Source organism: Miscanthus floridulus, chromosome 17, assembly GCF_019320115.1.
Source record: "Miscanthus floridulus cultivar M001 chromosome 17, ASM1932011v1, whole genome shotgun sequence".
Taxonomy (NCBI): Eukaryota; Viridiplantae; Streptophyta; class Magnoliopsida; order Poales; family Poaceae; genus Miscanthus; species Miscanthus floridulus.
The window spans coordinates 24,961,376-24,985,731 of NC_089596.1; the positions used below are offsets into that span (position 1 = coordinate 24,961,376).

General features: G+C 45.4%; 1 protein-coding gene and 1 long non-coding RNA gene across 5 annotated transcripts; one reads left to right on the forward strand and one right to left on the reverse strand.

Annotated features, from left to right (window-relative positions):
- The first annotated feature begins 3 nt into the window (after positions 1–3).
- LOC136517564 (uncharacterized) lies at positions 4–16,910 on the forward strand. 4 transcript variants are annotated; one of them, XM_066511165.1, is made up of 8 exons: positions 4–131; positions 199–870; positions 1,463–3,669; positions 3,749–4,018; positions 4,095–4,175; positions 5,643–5,754; positions 5,838–5,904; positions 16,804–16,910. In XM_066511165.1, exons 1-8 carry the CDS (start codon positions 59–61, stop codon positions 16,838–16,840), a joined length of 3,519 nt encoding a protein of 1,172 aa, XP_066367262.1. In that variant the 5' UTR covers positions 4–58; the 3' UTR covers positions 16,841–16,910. The 4 variants fall into 4 exon arrangements, with proteins under 4 accessions (XP_066367262.1, XP_066367261.1, XP_066367263.1 ...); XM_066511164.1 differs by lacking the exon at positions 16,804–16,910 and adding an exon at positions 9,284–9,649; XM_066511166.1 differs by lacking the exons at positions 5,838–5,904; positions 16,804–16,910 and adding an exon at positions 9,284–9,649.
- LOC136517566 (uncharacterized) lies at positions 15,970–23,292 on the reverse strand. Its single transcript, XR_010774305.1, has 3 exons — positions 23,047–23,292; positions 20,227–20,364; positions 15,970–16,533 (listed from the first exon to the last, which is right to left on the reverse strand). It is a non-coding gene; the product is annotated as an uncharacterized lncRNA (long non-coding RNA).
- Positions 23,293–24,356: the final 1,064 nt, after the last annotated feature.

Genomic DNA, 24,356 nt, shown 5'->3' on the forward strand with positions numbered 1-24,356 from the left:
TCGGTCGAATTCCCATCCGCCACAGTAAGCCCGGTCCTACCCGTGTTGCGAACTTGCGATGCGCGGCGAGGCCGGCAATGACGGCTGTGGCGGGGATACCCAAGTCCTGGACGGCGGGACACCTCCGTTAGGTGAGTGCGCATTTTTATTGGCCGTGGTTCTGTGGGCGATTGGTGTAATGTACATTGCGGTCATCAGGTTCTCCATCGAGTGATGGCGATGGAACACAGCGCGAGGCGGATGATCGGGCGCTGTACGACGAAACACAGCCTCTGGATGATGCCGAGACCCAGTTAGTAGACGAGGTGGAGGAGGAGGAGGGTGTAGCTGGCGATTGGACGGAGACACAGCTGGTGGAGGGTGGCGATGACGGTGACCAAGTGAAGACGCAGCAGGAGATGGAAGATGGGGAAGGGGGCGATGTTGGTGGTGGCGCTGAGGATAATGCCTGTAATTGTACTCAGACTCAGTTGGATGAAGAATGTGAGGTGGATGGAGTGAACACCGTTGTAGGAGACATGGTTGAGACCCAGTTGGTTGAGGAATCTGAGGAGGATGATGATGACAAGGATGGATTGAACGATGATGACGAACATGACCCTGGTGAGTTGGGGAAGACCCAGTTGGTCGAAAACTCTGATGAAGACATAGGTGACGATGAGTTGAGCGATGGCACTGTTGTCCTAAGTGACAATGAGAGCTTGTCAGAAGATGAGAGGGGCATGGAGTCAGGAATGGACAAAAGGGATGCGAAGTTGGGAATGAAAGGAAGTATCGAGGGGTTAAATGGAGGGATTAAGAAGCATGATGATAACAATAATTTGGTGGATTCTGATGCATCGACAGATGAGGAGGGTGACACAGATTCAGGTTAGTTACCAGCACTGAATCTGCTATTATTGCTATCTTTGTTTCATAGAAATTCATTAGGATCATTCTATGAAATTTACAATATAAAATGCTTACAGAAGTCCCTGTAGTTTTATCAGTTTTAAGTTGAGAGGCCTAAAGGTATCAAAGTAGTCCAGAGACCTCTTGTCCTGTTTCTTATTTTAAAATCAGAACTTAGTCTTTTAGAGTTTTGTCCGATAACAGAAATATATTTTTTTCTCAGACAATCACAATGTGTAGTCTCTTTTTTTTGAAGGTACTGGTGTTTTGGTTGAGATTTTATTTCATTTTTGTTTTCCCTGGTAAAGAGGTGATTTAGCTTTACATATTCATCTTGGGGGAAATTTTAGTTATCAATGCTTTGATTCTTATTAAGGGGAATGACATTGTCAAATAGCAAAAGTGTTCTGTATCTCTGGTTTGAACATAATGAAGAATTGTACTTGAATTTTCTTTTATATATACTACCCTTATTTCTAAAAATGCTTAGTTTATTAGATTTAATTTAATCTGGCTTTTTAGTGCAACTTAAATTTTGTTTTTCTAATGCCAACATATGTGCAACATCTAGGTCATCTTCAGTTGAAATTACCTTCTGTTCGTGTTGCATCAGTACGGACATGTGGAATTTCTGAACCTCGGGACACTATGTCTGTGAACTGTATGAAGCAAGGGAAACAAAAGGCCTCATCCAATGCAATACATCCCCTGCCGAAAATTGTAGATGAATCTACTTCGTGTAGCACCTCCTTTGGTGGGGTTGATAACGACTCCCATGGTAATGTACAGAACCATGATAAAGGTGGAGGTAAAAGCAGAGATAAGTGCTCAACAGCGAAAAAGCTTTTTGCTGACACAGCAGCTGAGGATGGTGAAAACAACAGCAGATGTCTTGCTGGATTAAGCTATGTTGGATCACAGGAGCCTGGTGATCTGTCACAAGCAAATGCTTTTGATGTTGTGGACAGGTTGATTTCAATCAACGGTGGATTATCATCTCAAGAAAACACCCCAAATAAATTGGAAAAAGAAAAGCCACATGTTTCAAGTAAGAGGGGGACTTTAATGTTGGCTGAGAAGGTTGACCTTGGTAGAGGTTCCAATACGAAGGCAGAAATATTTGAATTTGTGGATAGCCGTGAAGATGATGGAGGAGGTGACTTTTTCAGTAAAAACAAAGACATCTTTTTGCCGAAACCAATTGGTAGAGGAAAACCAAAGAGTCATTCTCCCAGAGCAAAGAAATCTTCCACAAAAAAATCACGGGGAGAAAATAAAATAGGGGAAGCCATGAAACTACCTGGGAGGTTTGAAACTATTCCTTTATCAGATTCAAGACTATTCAAAAGTGATGTAAAGAGTAAGCGGGCTTCTGGAAACAGGACTAAGAAAAACCTTTTGAAGGACTTAGATGATCTATCAAATGCCAAATCATTGGAAGAACAGGAAAGGGCTGATGTAGCTTTGAATGATGTTGGTCCAGATACTCAGATGGCTGTTGAAGCTATGGAGGCCCTGGTACAATGTTCACCTGCTAAAAGTTTTTCTGCTGAAGGTCAACCTCTGTTCAATAGAGATAAGAGAGCTGAGAAGTTTAGAATAACTAAAAGTCATTCGAAGAATGATTCTCCTCAGAGAACTAGCAACATCCAGGAAGGTGTCACGACACGTTCTAAAAGAAGAAAAGTAATTGACTTCAGTACCAAGCCTCAGAAAGAAAGACTAAGAGGATCGAAGATGCAAGAAAGTTCTGAGCCTATAGTAAAAGTGAAACATAAGCAAACAAAGTCTGTACCAGAGAAGAGCAAAGTTTCAAAGAAATTTATCGATGAAAATAAGAACCATGGGACACCTGTTGCTCACCGAACTAGGCATTGTGGTAGGAATGACCCTTCTGCCTTTATCGAGTTATCTAATAAACACTTGAGGAGAGTCAAGAAATTGACAGGTGACAGCTCCACTATTGGGCAAGTGCAAAATAACCACATTGCAACCAAATCTGGTTTGAGTTGTTTTGAAAAAGAAAGCACAGAGCAGACTTGTACAAATAATGATCAAGATCTTCAGCAATCTAGGGATGGAAGTGCACATCGGACCAGTGTAAATAATGTTCAAAACCTTGAAGCACACAGAGTTGAACCAACAACTGATGTTACATGCAGAGATTCCCCATCGCATCCCAAACGGCGAAGAACACCTACAAAAATGATACAGTCAACCGCTGCAGCTGCTGCAAATCATGAAGTACCGTCAGAAGTGGCAAGACCATGCAAGAAAAGGTGGATTTTCATAAGAAGTGTTTCTGACCTGCTAAAGTATGCAAAGAGGGAACCTTCCCATGGAAGATCAGCTTCTATGATGTCCAACATTATAGAAAAATCATTAGCTGCTTCTCCTGTACTTAATTCTTCTGTAAGAGATGACAGGAAAACTTCTTCTGATGTCATTAGCTCTGCACAGAGACTGAAGGAATCCTCCCATGTTGAGGATACAAGCAAATCACCAAAAAATAATCCTCAAGTTCCGAATAGTGCCATGAAAACACCATCAAAAGTGGTTAATGAATTGTCACCCACTTTTAGTCCTGTGAATCCATCAAAAGGCTCAAGTAGAAGCTTGTCAAAAGCTTCTATTGCGAGAGAATTACTGAAGCTAGATCCTGAAAATGTGCTATCAAATCAGCAGAGAAAAGATTCCAGAAGAAGGAAGGATATGGCCGATGTCAGTATTTTATTCAGCCATCATTTGGATGATGATGTTATCAAGCGTCAAAAGAAGGTAAACTATATTTCTATATATATTCTTGTTAGTAATCATCACTTTGAATGAGGTATGTTCATGATGACCTATGTTGTAGATCTTGGCGCGCATAGGAGTTTGTGAAGCATTTTCCATGGCCGATGCAACACACTTTGTTGCAGATAGATTTTGCCGCACAAAGAATATGCTAGAAGCAATAACTCTTGGCAAGCCAGTAGTTACATCAATGTGGCTTGAAAATTGTGGACAAGCAGGCTGTTTTATTGATGAGAGGAAGTATATTCTGAGGGATGAAAAAAAGGAAAAGGAGATAGGTTTCAACATGCCTATATCGCTGGCCTCAGCTTGCAAACATCCTCTTCTGCTGGTACTGTGAAGTTTGTAATCCTATTTCATCTACGCCTGTCCTCGATTCATTTTTTTTACTGAAAAATCATTTACAGGGAAAAAGAGTCTTTGTAACATCAAATGTGAAACCAAGTCAAGTAGTGGTGACTAGCTTGGTTAAAGCATCATCGGGGCAGGTCAGCCTTATTTTATTTTCCAACATACTTTAAGCTTTTGTTTGTATTTGAAATTTGAATTACATGTTAACAATGACTGGATTAGTTATATAACAATTGTTTTGTAATTCCTCAAAAAAAAAAAATGTTTTGTAGGAAACAGTAAGGGGGTCCCTACTGGTTAATATGACAAAATGATATAGGTTATTCACAAAAATATAAATACTCTTATTAGGAAAACAAGACTTGCTGTGGAACCTTTTTCTATCGCCGTCGTTGCAATTTGTATCAACAAGACTGTTTTGAAACAAATAAACTAGGAGAACCTGGTACACCAAAAGTCGAGTAAACTGGTTATCAAGTTAAACGGTTGATGAATCATTTTGTACAGGCAAACATTAGTTTTTTTTTCTTGTATGTCATGATAGCATTTGTATGTTTGTTCTTACTTCTCTAGAGTTGAAAATCTTCTAGGTAGGCATACTGGTCTCATGAAGTTCTTTAGCATTTTCAACATGCTTCATTGTTTATATTAGCAACTACTCCCTCCGCTCCAAATTGTAAGCGTTTTTATTTTTTCTAGGTACATAGCTTTTGCTATGCACCTAGATATACATTATGTCTAGATGAATAGTAAAAGCTATACAACTAGAAAAGTAAGTTCCTTATGAATGCCCAGCCTGCTGCTTAAAATACAATTTTGGTACCCCATATTCGTTAACCCTTGCAAAAGATGTGAATAAACCAATAAAGTAGGAAACTTTCCAATATATATTAGTATCAAGCAGGCAATTGCTGTTACACTTGTCATTTGTATATTGCTTGCAGTTTCCCTCGGTACTTTGAAAAACCATTTTTCTTTAATCAAAATATGGAAGTCATATCCCTCGCTGTATTAGTAGGCATTCTGATGCAATCGGTGATGTGTTGCCGAATACTTGAATAATGAAACTGAACTTTGGGTTTTGTGTAACACATCAGCCAAATAATGGCTCTAAAGTTTTGCTTTCACTGAATATATGTGGAATCTCTAAATACATCTTTCTTTAAAAAAAATTACAGCTTATGTTTTTTGTATACAAATATGCAGCACTGATTTTTTTTTTGATTTTTTTCCCCCTTCTCTTATGTTTTTCAATGTTGTACTGTTTAACTGTCTTCCTTTGTGATACATTAAGTGGACAATATGGAAAAAGGTTATCTATCAGGCCATCAGGGTACTTGATTTGGTTCAAATGTTGACTAATGCCTTCGCCAAAGAGACGCAAAAATAATTACATCCATGTTAAGTACTCTGTAAAGGGTCAAATTTATGCAATCTTCTGTCCATGCGTGTGAAGTTTGAACCAAGTTAGGATGTGAATTCAAGATTGTATTATGCCCTTGGGAGACCTGTACACTGTTTTTGAAGCGGCAAATTAAATGGGATTTTGTCTCAATGGTCACTGTTTGGCACAACATACCTAACCTTTGTTTTTGGTTTTGCAGCCACTAGAGAGGTTAGGACGATCCATAATGAAGGAAAAGGAAGTACCTCCTGACCTACTGGTTATCTCATGTGAAGAAGACTACGGAACTTGTGCACCACTACTCGAGAAAGGTCAGACATACTACACCATACTTTGCATACTATTTTCTTCTCAGGATCTGGGCAGTCAGCTAATGTATATGAGTACCCAATAGGCGCTAGTGTTTTCAGCGTGGAGTTTCTACTAAACGGAATAGTCATTCAGAAACTGGAGTATGAGAGGTGAGTGAACCTAACCTAATTTCATCCATTGAATCATGCATTCTTTGAACTCCGCCTATGGTGGGGTGTCTTTGGTGTCCCAGCATAGTAGGTCCTAAGCCCTGGTAAAGGAGGAGGGTTGTGTTAGGCGCGGCGAGCCAATGTAAAAACTTAGCCACTTTAATGGAGATGAAACCCAAAAGAATCCTGTTGGGGCGTAACCCTCTTAGCGACGCGTCATGTTGGAACCCGGGTATGGTGTTAAATGAGCAAGGGCCGGGTCGTCACCCCCGTGACACGCCGTGTCGCGATCTGGACACGGTGTCAAGTGAGCAAGGATCGGGTCGTCGCATTCTTAGTGGCGCGCCACATCGGCGCTCGGGTGTGGTGCAAAATGAGCAAGGGTCTTCACGCCTACCTTGGTGGGTGCGAAGGGTAAGGAAGTTAGTCGAGCCAACTAGGATCCGTTTAGGTAGCTAGAATGTAGGGTCCCTTACAAGTAAGTTAAGAGAGTTAGTGGACACAGCGGTTAGGAGGCGTGTAAATATCTTATGCGTCCAAGAGACTAAATGGAAGGGACAGAAGACGAATGAGGTGGACAATACCGGCTTCAAGCTCTGGTACACAGGGACAACTTCAAATAAAAATGGAGTAGGAGTTTTGATTGATAAGAGCCTCAAGAATGGTGTGGTGGAGGTGAGAAGGCCAGTGGATAGGACCATCTTAGTTAAACTTGTCATTAGTGATATGGTCTTAAACGTAATTAGTGCGTATGCCAAGTAGGCCATGATGAGAGTGCTAAGCGGCTTTTCTGGGAAGACTTAGATCGCTTGGTTAGAGCTGTCCCTAGTAGCTTGAAGCTCTTTGTAGGATGTGATCTTAATGACCATGTAGGTACATCAAGTGCAGGTTTCGAGGCGGTTCATGGGGGTTTCAGATATGGTAGTAGGAACCAGGAGGGAGAGGAAGTCTTAGACTTCGCCATAGCTTTTGATCTGATGATAGCTAACACTTTCTTCTGTAAGAGACAGTCCCATTTAGTGACCTTTAGTAGCGGCTAGTACTATAGTCAAATCGACTTTGTCCTTACAAGGAGGGATAAACGAACATGTGTGGACTGTAAGTTGATACTTAGAGAATGTGTGGTCGCTCAACACAAGCTGGTGGTGGCTGACTTCCGCTTTCTAGTGCAAGCTCGTGGGAACAAACAAGCTAGGGTTGCTAGAACGAAGTGGTGGAAATTAGAAGGGGAGGCATCAAAGGTCTTTAAGGAAAAGGTCATTGAAGAGGGCCCTTGGAATGATGAAGGCGATGCAAACAGCATGTGGGAGAAGATGGTAACATGCGTTCGGAAGGTTGCTTCAGAGGTGCTTGGAGTGACCAAAGGGAGCAGATGCGACTCGAAAGACACTTGGTGGTGGAATGAAGATGTGCAAAAGGCTATTAAGGAAAAGAAGTGCTATAAGCGCTTGTATCATGACAGGTGTGCAAACAACATAGAGAAGTACAAGGTGGCAAAGAAGACTGCAAAACGAGCGGTGAGTGAGGCAAAGGGGCGGGCCTATGAGGACCTTTACCGACGTTTGAGTACGAAGGAAGGAGAGAAGGACATTTATAGGATGGCTAGGGCTCGCGATAGGAAGACAAGGGACTTCAACCAAGTCAAGTGCATAAAGGATAAGAGGGAGCAACTCTTGGTGAAGGAGGAGATCAGACATAGATGGCAAGAGTATTTTGATAAATTGTTCAATGGTGAGAACGAGAACACCACTGTTCAGCTGGACGACCCGTTTGATGACACTAACAGGCGTTTTGTGCGGAGGATTCAAGAATCGGAGGTCAGAGAAGCCTTGAAAATGATGAAAGTGGGTAAAGCTATGGGCCCTGATGGTATCCCAATTAAGGTGTGGAGATGTCTCGGGATATAGCTATAGTATGGCTAACCAAGATGTTCAACAATGTCTTTCGATCGAACAAGATGCCTGAGGAGTTGAGAAGAAGCATATTGGTACCAATCTACAAGAACAAGGGAGATATCCAAAGTTGTATTAATTATCGGAGAATTAAGTTGATGGGTCACACTATGAAGTTATGGGAGAGAGTCATCGAGCAACGCTTGCGAGGAACGACGCAGATATCAACAAAGCAATTTGGTTTCATGCCCGGAAGGTCAACCACAGAAGCAATCTTCTTAATAAGGCATGTTATGGAGCGGTTTAGAGAGCAGAAGAATGACCTCCACTTGGTTTTCATTGACTTAGAGAAGGCTTATGACAAGATACCAAGAAATGTTATGTGGTGGCCTTTGGACAAATATAAAGTCCCATCAAAATACGTGACCCTCATCAAGGACATGTACAACAATGTTGTGACTAGTGTTGAAACAAACGATGGTAACACAGATTACTTCTCGATTAAAATTGGACTTCATCAAGGGTCAGCCTTAAGTCTATATCTCTTTGCCTTGGTAATGGATGAGGTTACCAGGAACATACAAGGGGATATCCCTTGGTGTATGTTGTTCGCTGATGATGTGTTAGTGGACGAAAGCCAGGCGGGAGTAAATAGGAAACTAGAGTTATGGCGGCAGACCCTTGAGTCTAAATGTTTTATATTGAGCAGAACTAAAACCGAATACATGAGATGTGACTTTGACGGAAAGTTGTACAGGAGGAGAGAGATGTGAGTTTAGAAGGTCAAGTAGTGCATAAGAAGGATACCTTTCGGTATCAGGGATCGATGCTATAGAGGGATGGAGATATTGATGCGGACGTTAGCCATAGAATCAAAGCAGGGTGTATCAAATGGCGACAAGCTTCTGGCATTCTCTGTGACAAGAGGGTACCACAAAAGTTAAAAGGCAAGTTCTATAGAACGACGATTAGACCGGCTATGTTGTATGGAGCAGAATGTTGGCCTATAAAGATTCGACATGTTTAACAACTGAGTGTTGCAGAAATGTGTATGTTGCGATGGATTTGCGGTCACACAAAAATGGACCGAGTTTGGAACGATGATATACGTGATCGCCTAGAGGTAGCACAAATTGAAGAAAAGCTTGTTCAACATCGGTTGAGGTGGTTTGGTCATGTCCAAAGGAGACCTCCAGAGGCACCAGTGCATTGTGAAGTCCTAAGTCAAGCTAATAATACGAGGAGAGGTAGAGGAAGACTAAAATTGACATGGGGGAGACAATAAAAAGAGATTTGAAAGGTTTGAATAGGAGTACTTGTAGCTATTGAAGTGCCTGAACCGTGACTTGGGGCTCTTGGTGGGTTTCAACTCTAGCCTACCCTAAGTTACTTGGGACTGAAAGGCTATGTTGTTGTTCTAATCAAGCATTCTTTGCATTAGTTTTTCCTCCATAGATCAACATTCTTCTCTGTTGATATTTGTGCAGGCACCGCCTTTTCATGGACCAAGTCAAACAGACCCGCTCATCACGGTGGTTGAAGGACACCGTGCAAGACCGGTTTGTCCATGTACCCAAGCGTCCCCGTACCTAGGGGAACAGGGGTGGTGCATAATCTTTCAACAAAATTGTGCTCCTGTTTCCCAAGCCTTAGTAGTTTAGGACCACTGTATATATGTAAGCCATGCTAAACTATTCCTGCTCGTCCCCTGGCCTCTCCATCTCTAGGCCAGCGTAAATGTATGTGCTGAAAATGCGTCTTCCCTGTGCTGATTGCGTAATGCGGGCCTAGTCTTTTGTTTTGCTCGTCTATAAATTTTGTAATGTAGGTGTTCATATGTGTTGTAGCCTGCTTGCCCCCCCCCCCCCCCCCCCCCCCCCCCCCCCCAATTTCTTTCCAGCTCTTCTGAACATGTGTTTACCTGACACAACTGAACTTGAGTGGCGATCAGCTGCTCAGTAGTGGATGTGATGAATCTTCTAGTACTGTTGAAAGGTGGGGTGTTGTTTGATGAGATGTATGTATTCTGTTGTATTGAAGATGTCAGAGAGGCCAGATGGCGCCATGTTTTCTGGTGTGGTGGCGGAAGTCCCATGCCGGTGGCAAATGTGGTGGTGAATGCCAGCGGTGGATAATGTGGAATGGTTTGGGAAAAGAAATCTTCTCAGATGAACTGGAACTTTGGAGGGGTGTACTCGGACACGGCATTAGTTTGAGAACCTAAATTTTTGCTTCATTAGTTGGAGAGAAGAATCCATGAAAAATTTATGTTCATTTTACTCCTAGAAAGTTCCCCCTTTGTTCCACATCCCAGGGTAGCACCACGTTGAGACTGAGCTCAGGTAGTCGTCAAACCTCTTTCTGCCCTGGTGGCCAGGTGGCAGTGCGCCATGGAGCGAGGCTAGTAGGATGGCCTTCATTCTCCGCTATCGGTTGATACAACAGAACGTGTTTGGTTTGGCTTTTTCAGCCCGTAATCGGTTTGCAGCGCTAATGGGTGGATCATGTTGCCTCACTTGCTTGTTGTTTGGCTGGTCTGCAAATGATCAGACGAATGCCTTTTGTCGCTATCCTTCGCGGCTCCGTTCTCACACGACGCCACCTGCCAAGGAGTGCCACTGCCGCCACCCACCCACGTCACAAGGAGCGTCGTCGCCTGTCGACCCTTGCAGATGACCAAGATTATGAGGCTGCAGTTTCACTATGCCAGCAATCAATCAACTACTAGAAGACAGTATATGACTGGAGCATGAAAAACGATGGACCAGTCTCCCAAACAACTCAGAAGTCAGAATCACAGGAAGTCAGGAATCAATGAAGCATAGCATAATTGGTTCTTAATCCTACCAACATGCACTGGACATTAAAGTACTACATTGCATTACATTAAACCTTGGCCTTGTCCCAACTACATTAAATTGTAGATGGCAAAAAAAACTTGACAACTAACAACCTATCAGTAAATGGAGAGCAGGCATGATTACAAGGTAAATTAACTACAAGGGAACTGGGAAAAACTGATCCATATGGAAAAATAGGAAAATATCTCCATGGAAGCACTAATGCGATGAAGCATTGAACCATCAATTAGAAGGTGAAAAATGAAGGTCAGGAACTGTCGATTAGATTTTGCATTGACCTTTCTGTCCAAGGTAGCAAATGGTCACTATATTGCAAAAAAGAATAATTTCATCGGGCATAGCATATCATTGAACAGTAGAGTGACTAAATTTAAGTATCATATGGGACTAAATTATACTGGAAGAATCTCTATCACAAATGGCGCACGAAGCAAGCTACAGACCTGTAAATCAACGACCTTGTGATTCTTATTCCTCACTCAGTTTTCTACGGGCTATCAAATAGATTGTGTAGCTACGTGGAGAAGTGAAACCAAATATAGGGATGTAAGAGAAAGGATCAGCAGTCCACTACACATAACAACAATTCAGAAATCTGAGTCGAAAATAGCTGCCAAAGAAAAGAACAGATGAACTTCCCCATAAGGTACTAACTAACTGAATGATACAAGGGAGACATGGAAAAGCAGTGCTGACTGAAGAAGGAAACTAAAAAAGCGAAAACCAAACTGTTTGAAGCAAAATAGCAGGTCTTATTGTACCGAATAAGAAAGAAGCTGACAGAGGTGAAGAAATATAAACACGACAGCTTCCTGCATTTGGCTTAATTCAATAGGAACAATGAAGGAAGCACATTTGGGAAAATATGAAGGCATGTAGGTGTGTAAGCCATAAAGGACAGCAGCAAATCAATTAAGCATATGGCAGGCCACATTGGCTCACAACAGGTTGCAGCAATTTATTGTAGGAGGTTCGACCGAGGATGATGATATCGGAAACCAAAAAGTAGCGCATTAAATTGTAAGAAAGCAAGAATGAGAAAACAAGCAAGTGTGATGGTAAATCAATCACAATAGAGGCAAAGGTGTGTACTAGTAGATTAAGCCATAAGTTTAACAAAGAACTTGGTTGTTGGAAAATTAAAAAAAGAACAGCCATGAAGGAAAACAGGAAAAGAAATAAAAATAGGTGGGAATGAAAAGGGAATGGGAGAGGGGGTGGATCAGTCTGTCAGTCATTTTTGGCAAGTCAATAACTGTAATAAGTAGATAGGTAATCATACGCTGTTATCATGTACCTTGGACCAAATCATAGTAACTATATTCATTCCTTTGATCTAATCCTTCAGTATAGTATAAGGCATAGGAGGACAGTACATCGACATATAACCATATATGATTATTTAACCTTCAGATTTTTCAAAATAGTACCTCGTTGCAGTCGACAAGACGTATCAGTATTTAGAAACAAACCAACTTAAAATGTGTACATAGGTAGGAGATTACCAATCTGACAGTAGACGACACCGTTGTCTTCATAGGGCACGTGGATTAGGACCTGACATCATCATCATATCAACCTGCTAGGAATAATAATAGACTGAAGGAGGTCATGTGTTAATCAGCATAGCATGAATACATTCTTATAAGTTAGGGAGCACTGTATTTTGTTGGTTCCTAATCTATTAGCCACACAAAAGGTAATGCAATCCCAAAACCTAATACAACTCCCATAGAAATAACCCTTAATAAATATACTCTGAATAATTTGTTTTGAGAAATAACCATTAATAAATGGCATTTCCGTATTGGGCAATATGTCAGTTTGGCAGGACAACTTTTAGGTTGTATGTATGACTAAAATAAATATAAATACTTAGAGCACTAAAATACTGATTACTCCACCCCCTCTCCCATTCCTTTTTTATTTCCACCTATTTTCTTTCACTACAAAGGTTATGTTCATATGCATATTGGGAAACATTAGAACTATAATCAAAGATTGAAGACTAAGTACTTTGCCTACTCTTTTGCTCATCATGGCTTGCTGAATCTTGACTGAAATTGGCTGAAAACACTGTTCTGACTGAAATATTGTGAGAGAAAAATACGGTTTCGGCTGAAAAAAGAAGCCGAACAAGCCGGATATGGGGTAAGCCGAACGGAACCTTAGGAAATGTGGTCAGGTAAGATGGCAAGCAGTAGTGATGAGAAGTACACTATCTGCTGTGGCCTCTGATGCAAATCGACCAACATTCAAAATGCCCAGGCACTCATATGAAGCTAAGCTGAGAGAGATTACGTAACCTTTATAGCAGTGATAGTGAGGTGGCAACTGGCAATTGGTGCCGTCCTCCCAGAGATGAAGACAGAGAAGGCAAATATTGGAGTTGTAGGCATTATAGGCCAAACAATAGAACACGATTCATAATCAACGTAGGGAGAATTCAGAGAGACAAAAGCAAAATCACAAAATAAGATGAAACGGGAGCACCTGAGACTAGTCTGTACCAAACGCGGCACTGTTGAGGCCCACCCGCACCGGGTGCAGCCACCATGCGCAGCCACAGTGGGAGGGGGGGGGGGATGAGGACGAGCGGCTTCCAGGCCATGCTTCTGCCCGGCGCCGGCAACGCCATGGTCAGGACCCATCCGCACTGAGCCACATCGGGAGAGGGGGAGAGGGAGATTGGACGCTGTGAGCAGCGCGCGGGGGAGCGGAGGGGATAACAGCCCTCTGCTCGCGACCGCGGCCACCACCGGCTGTTTGCGCCGCCACATCGGTAGAGGATAGGGAGGGAGGGAGGGAGGGAGGCGCGTGGGAGGGGATAGCCGTCGACGCCCTGGCTCCGGCCATGGCCGGGATCTGGACACACCAGTGCGCCACCGCGTCAGAGAGCGGCGAGTGCAGGGGCCCACCCGGTGCACCGCCGCATGGGGAGAGAGGGAGACGGCGGCGCGGGCAAGGGCGGCACGGGGAGGGCCGGCGGGAGTTGAGGGAGCGGTGGATTGCTTTTTAGGCTCTTACACGTGTGCCATTAAAAAAAGTTCATAATTACACATAGGTCATTAAAAAAGTTGATCGTACACAGATGCCACCGTTCTAAACTTCTTTGCTTTCCAAGTCATTCCGTCCGCATTCCATTCGTTTTTCACCGTTTGGGAGTCCTGACAAGTGGGCCAGGTCAATCAAAACGTCCATAATACCCCTCTCATCCCTATCCTCTCTCTCTCAAACTCAATCTCTCTTCTCATGCGTGCGGCCGGGGCGTGGCTCGCCCGCGCCCGCGGCGGTCGCTCGGGGCTGAGCTCGCCCGCGCGAGCCCACGGCGGCCGGGGCGGAGCTCCCCCGCGCCTGCGGCGGCCGGAGCTCACCTCCTCGCGTCACCTCCACGCACGCTGCCTCAGATCCACGGCGAGGACCGACTGCAGCAGCTCCACGCGCACCGCCTCCTGGCTTTCGCCGCCGCCGCAGCTCCCCTTTGCTCACCTTGTCCATCCCCGCCATCTCCTTCTTCTTGGCCGCGGCGGCGTGGGAGGTGCACCTGCACCTCGCCCGAGCGTGGAGCGCGCGGCGGGCACGGCCACGACCACAAGCACGACGAGCTCCACCACCGCGAAGGGGAAGCAGCAGCACACCACGGCGCACTCGGCCGCCATCCTGCCCGCCGCCTCCCCGCAGCGCGGCTGCTCCCGCGCCCGCCGCCGCTCCCGCTCCCGCCGCGCTTCCACGGGTGGGGACCGACGCAGCCGACGCTCCTAATCCATCGCCGCCACAGCCACCGCGGGCGGGGACGGCGACGCCGACCCCAGCCCCCGCCTCGTGGATGTGGACGTGAACGCGGACGCCGGTGGCTGTGTCGCTGCTTCTGGTGCTGGTGCTCGTGGCGCCGGCCGTCGCGCGCATGCTCCCCCGCAGGCTTCGGCCATCGTCGTCCCCGATCGCGCGCTGCTCGTCGTCGTCTCCGCCGCCGCGGTTAGAGATCGCGGCACGCCACCATCACCTGGAGATTCATGCGGGGGAGAGCGAACGGGCGGCCGGCCGGGGGAGGAGACGCATTCGCCCGCGCCGCCAGCGCCGCGACGACGAGCAGGAGCACGGGGAGCGCGGAACGGAGGCGCAAGAGAAAGAGAGAGAAAGAGAAAGTTTGGGTGGCTGACAAACGGACCCCACCGTAGGGTAAAATGATCATTTCACCTGTCTGTTTGACACCGTTAAATAGAAAAGCGGACGGAATGACTTGGAGAGCAAAGAAGTTTAGAACGGTGGCATCTATGTGTGGTCAACTTTTTTAATAGTCTATGTGTAATTACAAACTTTTTTAATGGCATACATGTAAAATGCTCTTGTTTTTCTTCTTCTTCAATGATTTGGGTTTGAGAGAAGACGGGGAAGACTCTAGAGGAAGGATAGGGTGGAGTAAACGGGAGGCGTTGAGATGGAACGGTGATTTTTTTTACTAACGTGTCCACCGTAGCTGTGCTCCAATTTGAAGGTGCAGTGAAACTCCCATAGAGCCCCCATGAATTTTTAAGCAAAGTTCTATAGTGTAGGTGGGGCTGAGACTTAAGATCAAACAACAGTCGGAGGTGTGTGTTGTTTAGACCCCTAAATATTTTTCCAGAATCCGCCGCTGCGCCTTGGTAACTTCCATCTTTCTTTCTTTTTCTTGTCTTTTTTTCTCTTTACCTTCTCGGTGAAATGATGCCATTTACGTTTTGTTCTTTTTCATGTCTTCTGTTACTCAACATCGCTTATCACGGTGCCTTTGCTATGTTTAATTTCTATTTGTTCCATAATTATCTGCACGAATTGTTAGTAAATAAAATATTAAAAATAATTACATTTTTATGCATATTATTTATACACAAAAATCATTGATTTATATTCTAGTATATTATTATGGTGTACATTATTCTAACAATATTAGTTGTATACATACAGGTTCAAAAATATTAGTTGTATACATAAGAAAACATATTCTCTCTCCTTATTAAACTTCTCAGGCACAAGTATCCAACCAAACAGATCATCTCTCTACTTGCCTCGCGAGGCAAATTTAATTAAAATTCCAGGCAACTCTCAAGCAACACTTTTTACCAGGCAAGTAACCCAGGTCTCCAACCAAACAGGCCCTTAATGTCTCTCTCTGTATATATGGGGACCAACAAAAATATGCGTATTTTGACGGTGTCCATGGACCGTGGCGAGTTTTTTTTTCTTTTCAAATTCAATTAGACTAGAACATTAGGCGCCCTTGCCTTGATTATTTTAGGAAAACTTATAAAGGGCGCCTTGCCTTGATTGTTTAGTAGGAAAACTTATAACAACAAAACTATCTTTTACTCCTAAAGATGGTACTGAGCCTTCAGCATGAGTAGAATTTGCTTGAGGAGATTCAGAAGGGACATCTCATGACCTTCTAATGCAGGCTCCAGTTTTATATCAGCCAGATGAGCCCCTTGTTTTCTTGCAGCCAGCTCACTGCTTTCACTCATAAGTCGCAGTGCCACCTATCTGATTTCCTGAACCCTCCACTGGAAGATCTTCACCAAGTAACCTCCTGTTGCTGTTATCATCCATGGGATTACTCTATAATATGAGGTGAGGTGCAGAAGAAATTTCCTGCAACATGCTGCATATATCTTTTTTGTGTGTTCTTCCCTTGTGATTTTTTATGTGAGATACTCTGCTAGTTTCCACACACATTATAGACTTCCTAGCTGATACTGTATCAGGCCCCGAACTTTTGTCTGCAAGAAGGCTCCCGTAGCACACTTTCTGAGATATATGATCAAGATCATCAGTCTCGGAACAAATTTCAGCCAAAGACAACCAATCCTTTCCTGTAGTGTTCTTCACAAATGAGTACTGACCTAATAAAGCAGGTAAGCCAAAAAAAAAAAAATGCATGTTAACAAGTAGGACAGATAGGTAAAAATCATAGACCCACTAACAACCTCGCTTATGTAGTAAGAAGTACAATCGTTTAAAGTGACTTCAACTTTTGACAGCAATAGTTACCTAACATTTTCTCCTAAACAGAGGCATATCCTTTACGGCATTTTGTAATTTTTAATTACGAATGATAAAAGGCTACCACTCGACCTCTATGGCTAATTTTGCTACATAAACTGCATTTTCAGAACTGATAAGATAATCACACAAGGAACCAAGAAATGAAACATGCATCATTGTTTGAAGACCAGTGTGCAGACATCTAAGATATAAAACTGTCCATGAATCCTAACATTGAAAACAAAAGAGAAGAGCATGACTACTATAGAAGCTATGGCTCAGCTACTATAAGAGGATCATACACAAAAGGCACAACAGGTGGAGACAAAAGGTGGTTAAGCATTTTTGCTCTCTCTGTGCAAGGGAAAAATTATTTGAGATGCATGTCAAAGTATGTATAACCAACTAAAAAATGTTACCAGGTGACAACAGTTTTCAGAGCCTGAATGGAAAGGCTTCGTGACTGCAAATGCACTACATGGTAGTAAGCTAATTTCTGTTCAGCATGATGTGTATAGCTAGTTCTATTTGGTTAGGTGGCTGGTTATTTAGCACTGAGATGCTATAAACTGAGTACTAAAAGACTTAGAGCCTACTTGTCCCATGGCATTATCCAGTATTTCTCAGACAAAATGAACAACGAACTAACTGAATCAGCTTATTTTTCCATAGCTAAACATAACTTGTGACTTGGCAGAGCAAAACACATGAAGCTCACACTTGGGTGTAGTGTGCAATACATAAAGGCAAGTTTGAAATAAAGATAAATTGTATTTTGCTTTGCCAAGTGGTGTAGACTAATCTACTTGTTACCTCACATGCAGATCAGTTCTAGTGGAAGAAAGAAGCAGCTCAGTTTGGGTTGGGTTTCAGATTAAGTTGCATCTCTGTAAGCGCCACAAGTGGTGAAGAACAGTATGGAGAGCACATATAAAAGGCAAATCAACAAAAATACAATATTTTGTGTTAGGAATAATCATGACTTGGTTATTTGAGTTATTGCATATAGGCCATGTACATATGTGTCATGTACGTAGTCTGTGTCATCCAAAACGAGATGTGTTCTCGTGGAGGATTCAAGAGTCATTTGCACGTAGATTAGGCTAGCTAGCAAGTTAGAGTGTGCGTGTGTTGCACAACAGATTGTTAGCTAGTCTCTAGGACTTGCATGTGTTGAGTATACGGTAGAGTAGTATTAGCCACTGCATGTTAGCCAGGCACGTTTGGAGGCGTGGCTTGGTCAGAGGACCATTTCATGCGGCGTACGTGCAGCATATGAGTGTGTGGCTCGGAAGCTGTGGAACGTGCGAGCACGCATGAGACCCGGGCAGTAGTGGCTCCCGTGTGCATGTGGGCAAGGCTATTTAGCCGTGTATCCTGTTTAGTTCAGGTGCGTCGAGTTGTGTATCTTCCAGTTAATAAAGCCAACATATAGGCTGTCCGGCGGCCGGGGCGTTCGTCGCCAGCAAAACTCGCGTCCACTGTTCATCTTCCACCTCCGTCTCCTCTCGTGTGTGAGCGTGTGAGTGCAGTTCGTGCTGCCCAGGGCCAACAATTGGTATCGGAGCCGGTGTATGTACTACGGTGGTTCCTTCAGTCCACCACGAGAGCCGCCGAAGAAGAAGCGCGTGATCCCACACAGAGGTCCGACGGCAACGACGATGGCCAGTGGTGATGTGAAGGAAGGCACCAGCTCGCCGCGTACGGTCGTGGTGGAGCGCGATTTTGGTGGCGTCGAGATCCCGAAGTTGACGAAGACGAACTACCGCGAGTGGGCACTTGAAGTGCAGTGCAACCTGGAGGGCATGGAGCTTTGGGATGCCGTGGAGGGCGGCAGCGCTGAGCGCGGCAAGGATCGACGGGCATTGGCTGTCATTCTACGCAGTGTGCCACCGGAGATGAAGTCTGGGCTCGTCGCGAAGAAGACGGTCAAGGAGGCTTGGGAGGCGATCAAGTCGCTGCGCGTGGGAGACACGCGTGTGCAGGAAGCCAAGGCGCAGCACCTCCTCAAGTAGTTCGAGAACGCGGCGTTCAAGGACGGCGAGGCGATCGACGACTTCGCCGTGAGGATCGGCTCCATCGCCGTGGAGCTGCGCGAGTTGGGGGAGGACATGGAGGACGAGCGCGTCGTCAAGAAGATGCTGCGGGTTGTGCCATCGAGGTTCAACCAAATTGCATGCTCCATCGAGATGTTCGCCGACTTCAAGAAGATGTCGCTGGAGGAACTCGTCGGCAGGTTGCGCGTGGCGGAGGAGCGTTGCGGCGGGGTCGAGCTTGGAGGCGAGCGCACCGGGCAGCTGCTTCTCATGGAGGAGCAGTGGGAGGCACGTCGTCGTCAGCGACGCAACAAGGACCGCGCACGTGCGGGCAATGCGCAGAACGGCCGTGGTGGTGGCCGCGGCGGCGACAACGATGATGACGGGAGCAACAACACCTACTCTGAGTACGGCGAGGGCAAGTCAAAGAACAAGAAAGGCAAGTGCTACAACTGCGGCGAGCGAGGACATTTCTCCCATGAATGTCCAAAGAAGAAGCAGGAAGAGACGCTCCTTGCGAAGGCCGATAACGAAGCAACCCTTCTGTGATGAAGCGTTGAGTGCGCAAGTCAAGATTAGGGGAGGCAATGTTAGGAATAATCATGACTTGGTTATTTGAGTTATTGCATATAGGCTATGTATATGTGTGTCATGTACGTAGCCTGTGTCATCCAAAACGAGATGTGTTCTCGTGGAGGATTCAAGAGTCATTTGCATGTAGATTAGGCCAGTTAGCAAGTTAGAGTGTGCGTGTGTTGCACAACAGATTGTTAGCTAGTCTCTAGGACTTGCATGTGTTGAGTATACGGTAGAGTAGTATTAGCCACTGCATGTTAGCCAGGCACGTTTGGAGGCGTGGCTTGGTCAGAGGACCGTTTCATGCGGCGTACGTGCAGCATATGAGTGTGTGGCTCGGAAGCTGTGGAACGTGCGAGCACGCATGAGACCCGGGCAGTAGTGGCTCCCGTGTGCATGTGGGCAAGGCTATTTAGCCGTGTATCCTGTTTAGTTCAGGTACGTCGAGTTGTGTATCTTCCAGTTAATAAAGCCAACATACAGGCCGTCCAGCGGCCGGGGCGTTCGTCGCCAGCAAAACTCGCGTCCACTGTTCATCTTCCACCTCCGTCTCCTCTCGTGTGTGAGCGTGTGAGTGCAGTTCGTGCTGCCCAGGACCAACATTTTGGTGGGACAGTTGGGATCTAAAGGGCATTAGAAGGACCTTGCATCAAATGAGGGCACAAATGCAGATCAATCTATGAAGCAAAATAGAAGAAAGGGCAAAAATTGTGCAGCACTGCGGAGTAGCATCCTATGAACCATGTTTTTCAGTTCTGCAACATGTCAAAATGATATGCAAGCTCTACAAGTGTAATAAAGCAGGGAAGCAGCACTGATCACCGTTGTGCTTTTCATGGTTTACGTATGCATATATCTGTTTACACTTTCATAACTCTGTTGAACTCGAACCAAATATAGAATGGGGAAAAAACATAGAAATGGTAAAAAGAAGAAGACCTTGTTGGCATGTGACAAAGCTTGCACAAGCCATGGTATCTGGTTGTTGCTCCCTGCATCAGCGATATCAATTATGCCCATCTAGAAGCTTTCTACAGCTGCTCTTGCCGTCATAAAACTCCACTAGGTAAGTGAAACCTAAATAAATAAAAAAATCTTGATCAGATAACTGAATCTGAGTTATGCAAATGTGAACAGATATCACAAGACTTATTGAAATTGGAACACAACATAGTGCCACAATACTACATGAGTAGAAACTGGAAACTGACAGTTTCTCCAGACAAAATTGCTCCGCAGTTTAGTATAGCAGAATCGTTGCGCCACATTATATATGCGGCTATAGACAAGCTGCCACCATACTATATCAAGGTGAGAACAGATAGGATCCATTCCCTAATTACAAAGGAGATGACAATCAGAATGATGTAGTTCTACATGGCATTCTTTTTTTTTTTTGCGACGAAAGAAGAATTATATTAGATAATAGTTGGGTACATCAATACGTTACAAGCACTCTGGATTACACAAATATCCAAAAACTGATTTTCATCTAAATTATACCCACATTTTGAATAGCTCCAGATCTCAAAACCAAATCTGTACGACGCTTTGCAGTATGAATGACCACACAGCCAAACACTCGGCAAAAGGCCTGAGAACAGATACCCAACGAACGACGGCCAACATTCATATAGGCAGAGTTGAGAAACTTCTTCTTTCTGGTGTCTTCCTACTTCTTCTTTCTGTCACCGAAGAATGGGAAGACTGATCTGAAACTTATTCTCCCTAGTCCTTTATCGTGGCTAGATCTAACTACAATAAAACAGAGAAGAGACCGAAGAAAATTATTCCATGGCGGCGACACCATCTCCGCCTTGATGTTGTCGTCCGGAAATAAAAGTCTCCATGTCATCAAACCAGTGAGGATGCTGACGTCGTAGTTGTCGCCCTCATCTTCAACAGAGCCGCCACTGGAGAAAACGATTCCACCCTACGCTCTCGCCGTCGCCGGAGAGGAGGAGGAAATAAATCCCCAAAACTAAGAAACTTGGCATGGAGAAACCCTAACCCTAAAGACTCGATCTACTAGGAAACTTATTAAAAACGATGGATCCCCACTCCCTCCGGCCTCCGGCGATATACCAGAGGAGGAGGGAGGGGGACCAGCGGTGGTGGAGACGGGTGGCGATGGCGGCGGCGCTCGAGTCGTGATACCCTGGAAGCCCGAGTCGCGATACCCTATGGTAAAGCAATGTCCACCTGATGTGAACTCGTAGTTCTACATGGCATTCTGTTAACATATTTTTCTACAGTTTTGACCTCGGCTATAGACAAGTTTTCGCCTTGCACACCATTCGTGTAAACTAATTCAGCTTCTGTCATTTGAGCGGGCAACACAAAGAACACTATGTGCATTATGCAGTCCGAAACCAAAAGCGTAGCACTGGCATGTGGAGGAGAGGGCCGGCACGACCCATGAGGAAAGGCACGGCATGCGGTCCCGACCCATGGAGGAGGGGCCCGGCACGACACATGATGTGGTGCTCGGCCACTTGAACAGGCAGAGTGCACAGCGCACCGCCAATGCGTGTAGGAGGTGGCCGACATAGTAGGGGAAATGATAAGTTGTGGGGGAGAAGGGAACCGGATAGACGTTTTTTTTTCGTTCCTCCATCTATCCCTTCCACTAAGTACAAGTGTCCTAAGTCCTAACTGGTTTTAGCAAGTGATTTGGTTGATGCGGGCGTGGAGCTCCGGCGAACCCTAGCACGCCCACCATCTTTCCCTACCCCTCCTGCCACGGCGAGCTCTAGCCGCGACGCCCTCACCCCGCCCTAGCTGGCCCGGTCACCTCCACCGCTGCTATAGGGTCCCTAACCGCCCGACCACCGTTCCCACCACCTGGCCGGCCTGCCTCTCCCCAAACCTTCCTTCTAAGGCCACTGACGACCTCCTTGTCGGAACCCTAGCCTCCTCCTTCCTCTTCGGCGCGGGCACGGGCACCTTTTCTCTTCCTCTCCGTCGGGCGCGAGGGCGGGCACGTGGGTTGCTCGGCATCGCGTAATAAACTTTGCTCTTTTTATGATGATTAGTAGATGTAGACATAGATAGATATATACAAAGATAGATATTTAATGGCATGTTAGAGAGAGTTAGTCCGATCGTGGCTAGAACGGGTTGGTACTGCAATGGGCCGAAGCAACTAAAGATATTGGCACAATAAGCCCAGCACCGTCGATCCATCGCATGCACCCTCTGTAACTTGCAAACGTGTTAGGTTGGTAGATGGCCTGCCACGGACTGATCGAGACTAGAACCTCTGCGACAACTCAAAGGATGTCGTCTTCCACAGCACGACAGAACCGCGAGCCTGACCCACCGCCATGGCCGTTCCCTCCCTGGCTGACCGCTCGACCCTATCCTGAAGGCGGGACCATGAGTCCGAGAGGGAGGCGGACGCGCCCACATGCCAGGGAAAGAAGGGAGGGCTCGCCCCCTAAGGCTAGGGTCGCGCCAGGTGTAGGGTTGCACAAAGACGAAGTTGTGGTGGAGTTTTTTGGTCAGCTATGGGCCATCTCGACTCACCGCCGCCGCCGCCGCCGCCGCCGCCGCCACCAGGCAGACCTAGGGTTCTAGACACCGCCGCCAACACCACCAATTCCGCCCAGCTGTTCTGGATTCGGAAGGATCTCGTTGAGTTGAAGTGGTTCACCATCACTGATTGCCACCCGGTGCGCCAATCTGATCGGATCGACAAGGATCCGGTGAAGGTAAGTTCACAGAGATTTGGAGCACAAGGAGGAGCAAGAAACATACGCGCGAGTCATCCAGAAGAGCATGACTGAAGGTGGGCGTTGGGTGTGGTAGCCTGGTAGGAGCCGCCTCCTCCTCCTCCGCCCGCCCGGTGAGGCCTCAACAGAATCAAGCGAGGTTTCCCCAACAACAACAGCAGCGTCAGGGATGGCAAGGTCAGGGCCCGCGTCAGCAGATTCCTTAGTACCAAGGGCAAGGCTGGCAAGGGCAGGATCAGCGTCAGCAGGTTCCTTAGGGGGTGTTTGGTTCCTACAGGAAAATTTTAGTCCCTGTTCCATCGAATGTTTGGACACATGCATGAAGTATTAAATATAGACAAAAAAAAAATAACTAATTGCACAGATTGTGGCTAATTTGCGAGATGAATTTTTTAAGCCTAATTAGTCCATGATTTGACAACGTTGTGCTACAGTAAATATGTGCTAATGGCGGATTAATTAGGCTTAATAAATTCATCTCGTAAATTAGTCTCCATCTGTGTAATTAGTTTTATAATTAACTCATATTTAGTTCTCCTAAATAGCATCCAAACGTCAGATGTGACATGGACTAAAATTTAGTCCAGGAAACCAAACACCCCCTTAGAACCCAGTTTTAGGCTGACAAGGTTAGGGTCAGAGGCTGCAGGTTCCTCGGAATTAGGGAGCTCCTCACCCACGTCAACCGAGGTGAGATTCCTGAGAATCTTGGAATCAGTTGGGCAAGTTACTTGGAGTAAGATCCCCAGGTATGCAAGGTAAAGAAGAATCTAAAGAAGGAGAGTCTGCATCTCTTTTGCCACCATCTCCATGAATCTCGAGGACAAGATTCATTTTAAGGGGTAGAATTGTAATACCCTAAAAATTGCATGTTTTTAAAAATAGCTTAAAATGATTTGAAGTTGCATTTTGTGCCATGAAATATAGGAAAAATAATATTTTTCATCCTAAGGTTTAGAAATATGGTTGTGCATACATGCTGGTGCATTTGTGTTTTTTTGTATGAGTGGTTTTGTCCAAATTTCAAAATAATTTCAAATGCTTTTGAAATGATTTGAAAATAATTTTGAAATAAAAGAAAAGAAAAGAATAAAAAAGAAGAAAACCTCACTCTCCCTCCTTCCCCTTCTGGCCTGCTCTAATTTTTCCTGTTCCCGCTCAGGCCTGGTCCAGCAGCGGCCGGCTCTGCTTTTCTCCTCTCACGGCCTGCTCCCTTCACCGTCGTGGCCCCTTTCCAGCAGGCGTCCTGATCCAGCGCCGAAGCCCAGCTCGCTTCCCTTTTCCTCGGCCCAGCTGCACGCGCAGCAGCCCAGTTAAGCCCACGCCGCGCCGCTT

Excerpts from the sequence above, each read along its gene's own strand:
- LOC136517564 (XM_066511164.1), top strand. The coding sequence starts at position 59 with ATGCGCGGCGAGGCCGGCAATGACGGCTGTGGCGGGGATACCCAAGTC. Across the intron at positions 132-198 it reads CGGCGGGACACCTCCGTTAG|GTTCTCCATCGAGTGATGGC; the intron begins GTGAGTGCGCAT and ends TGCGGTCATCAG. Across the intron at positions 871-1,462 it reads GGAGGGTGACACAGATTCAG|GTCATCTTCAGTTGAAATTA; the intron begins GTTAGTTACCAG and ends TGCAACATCTAG.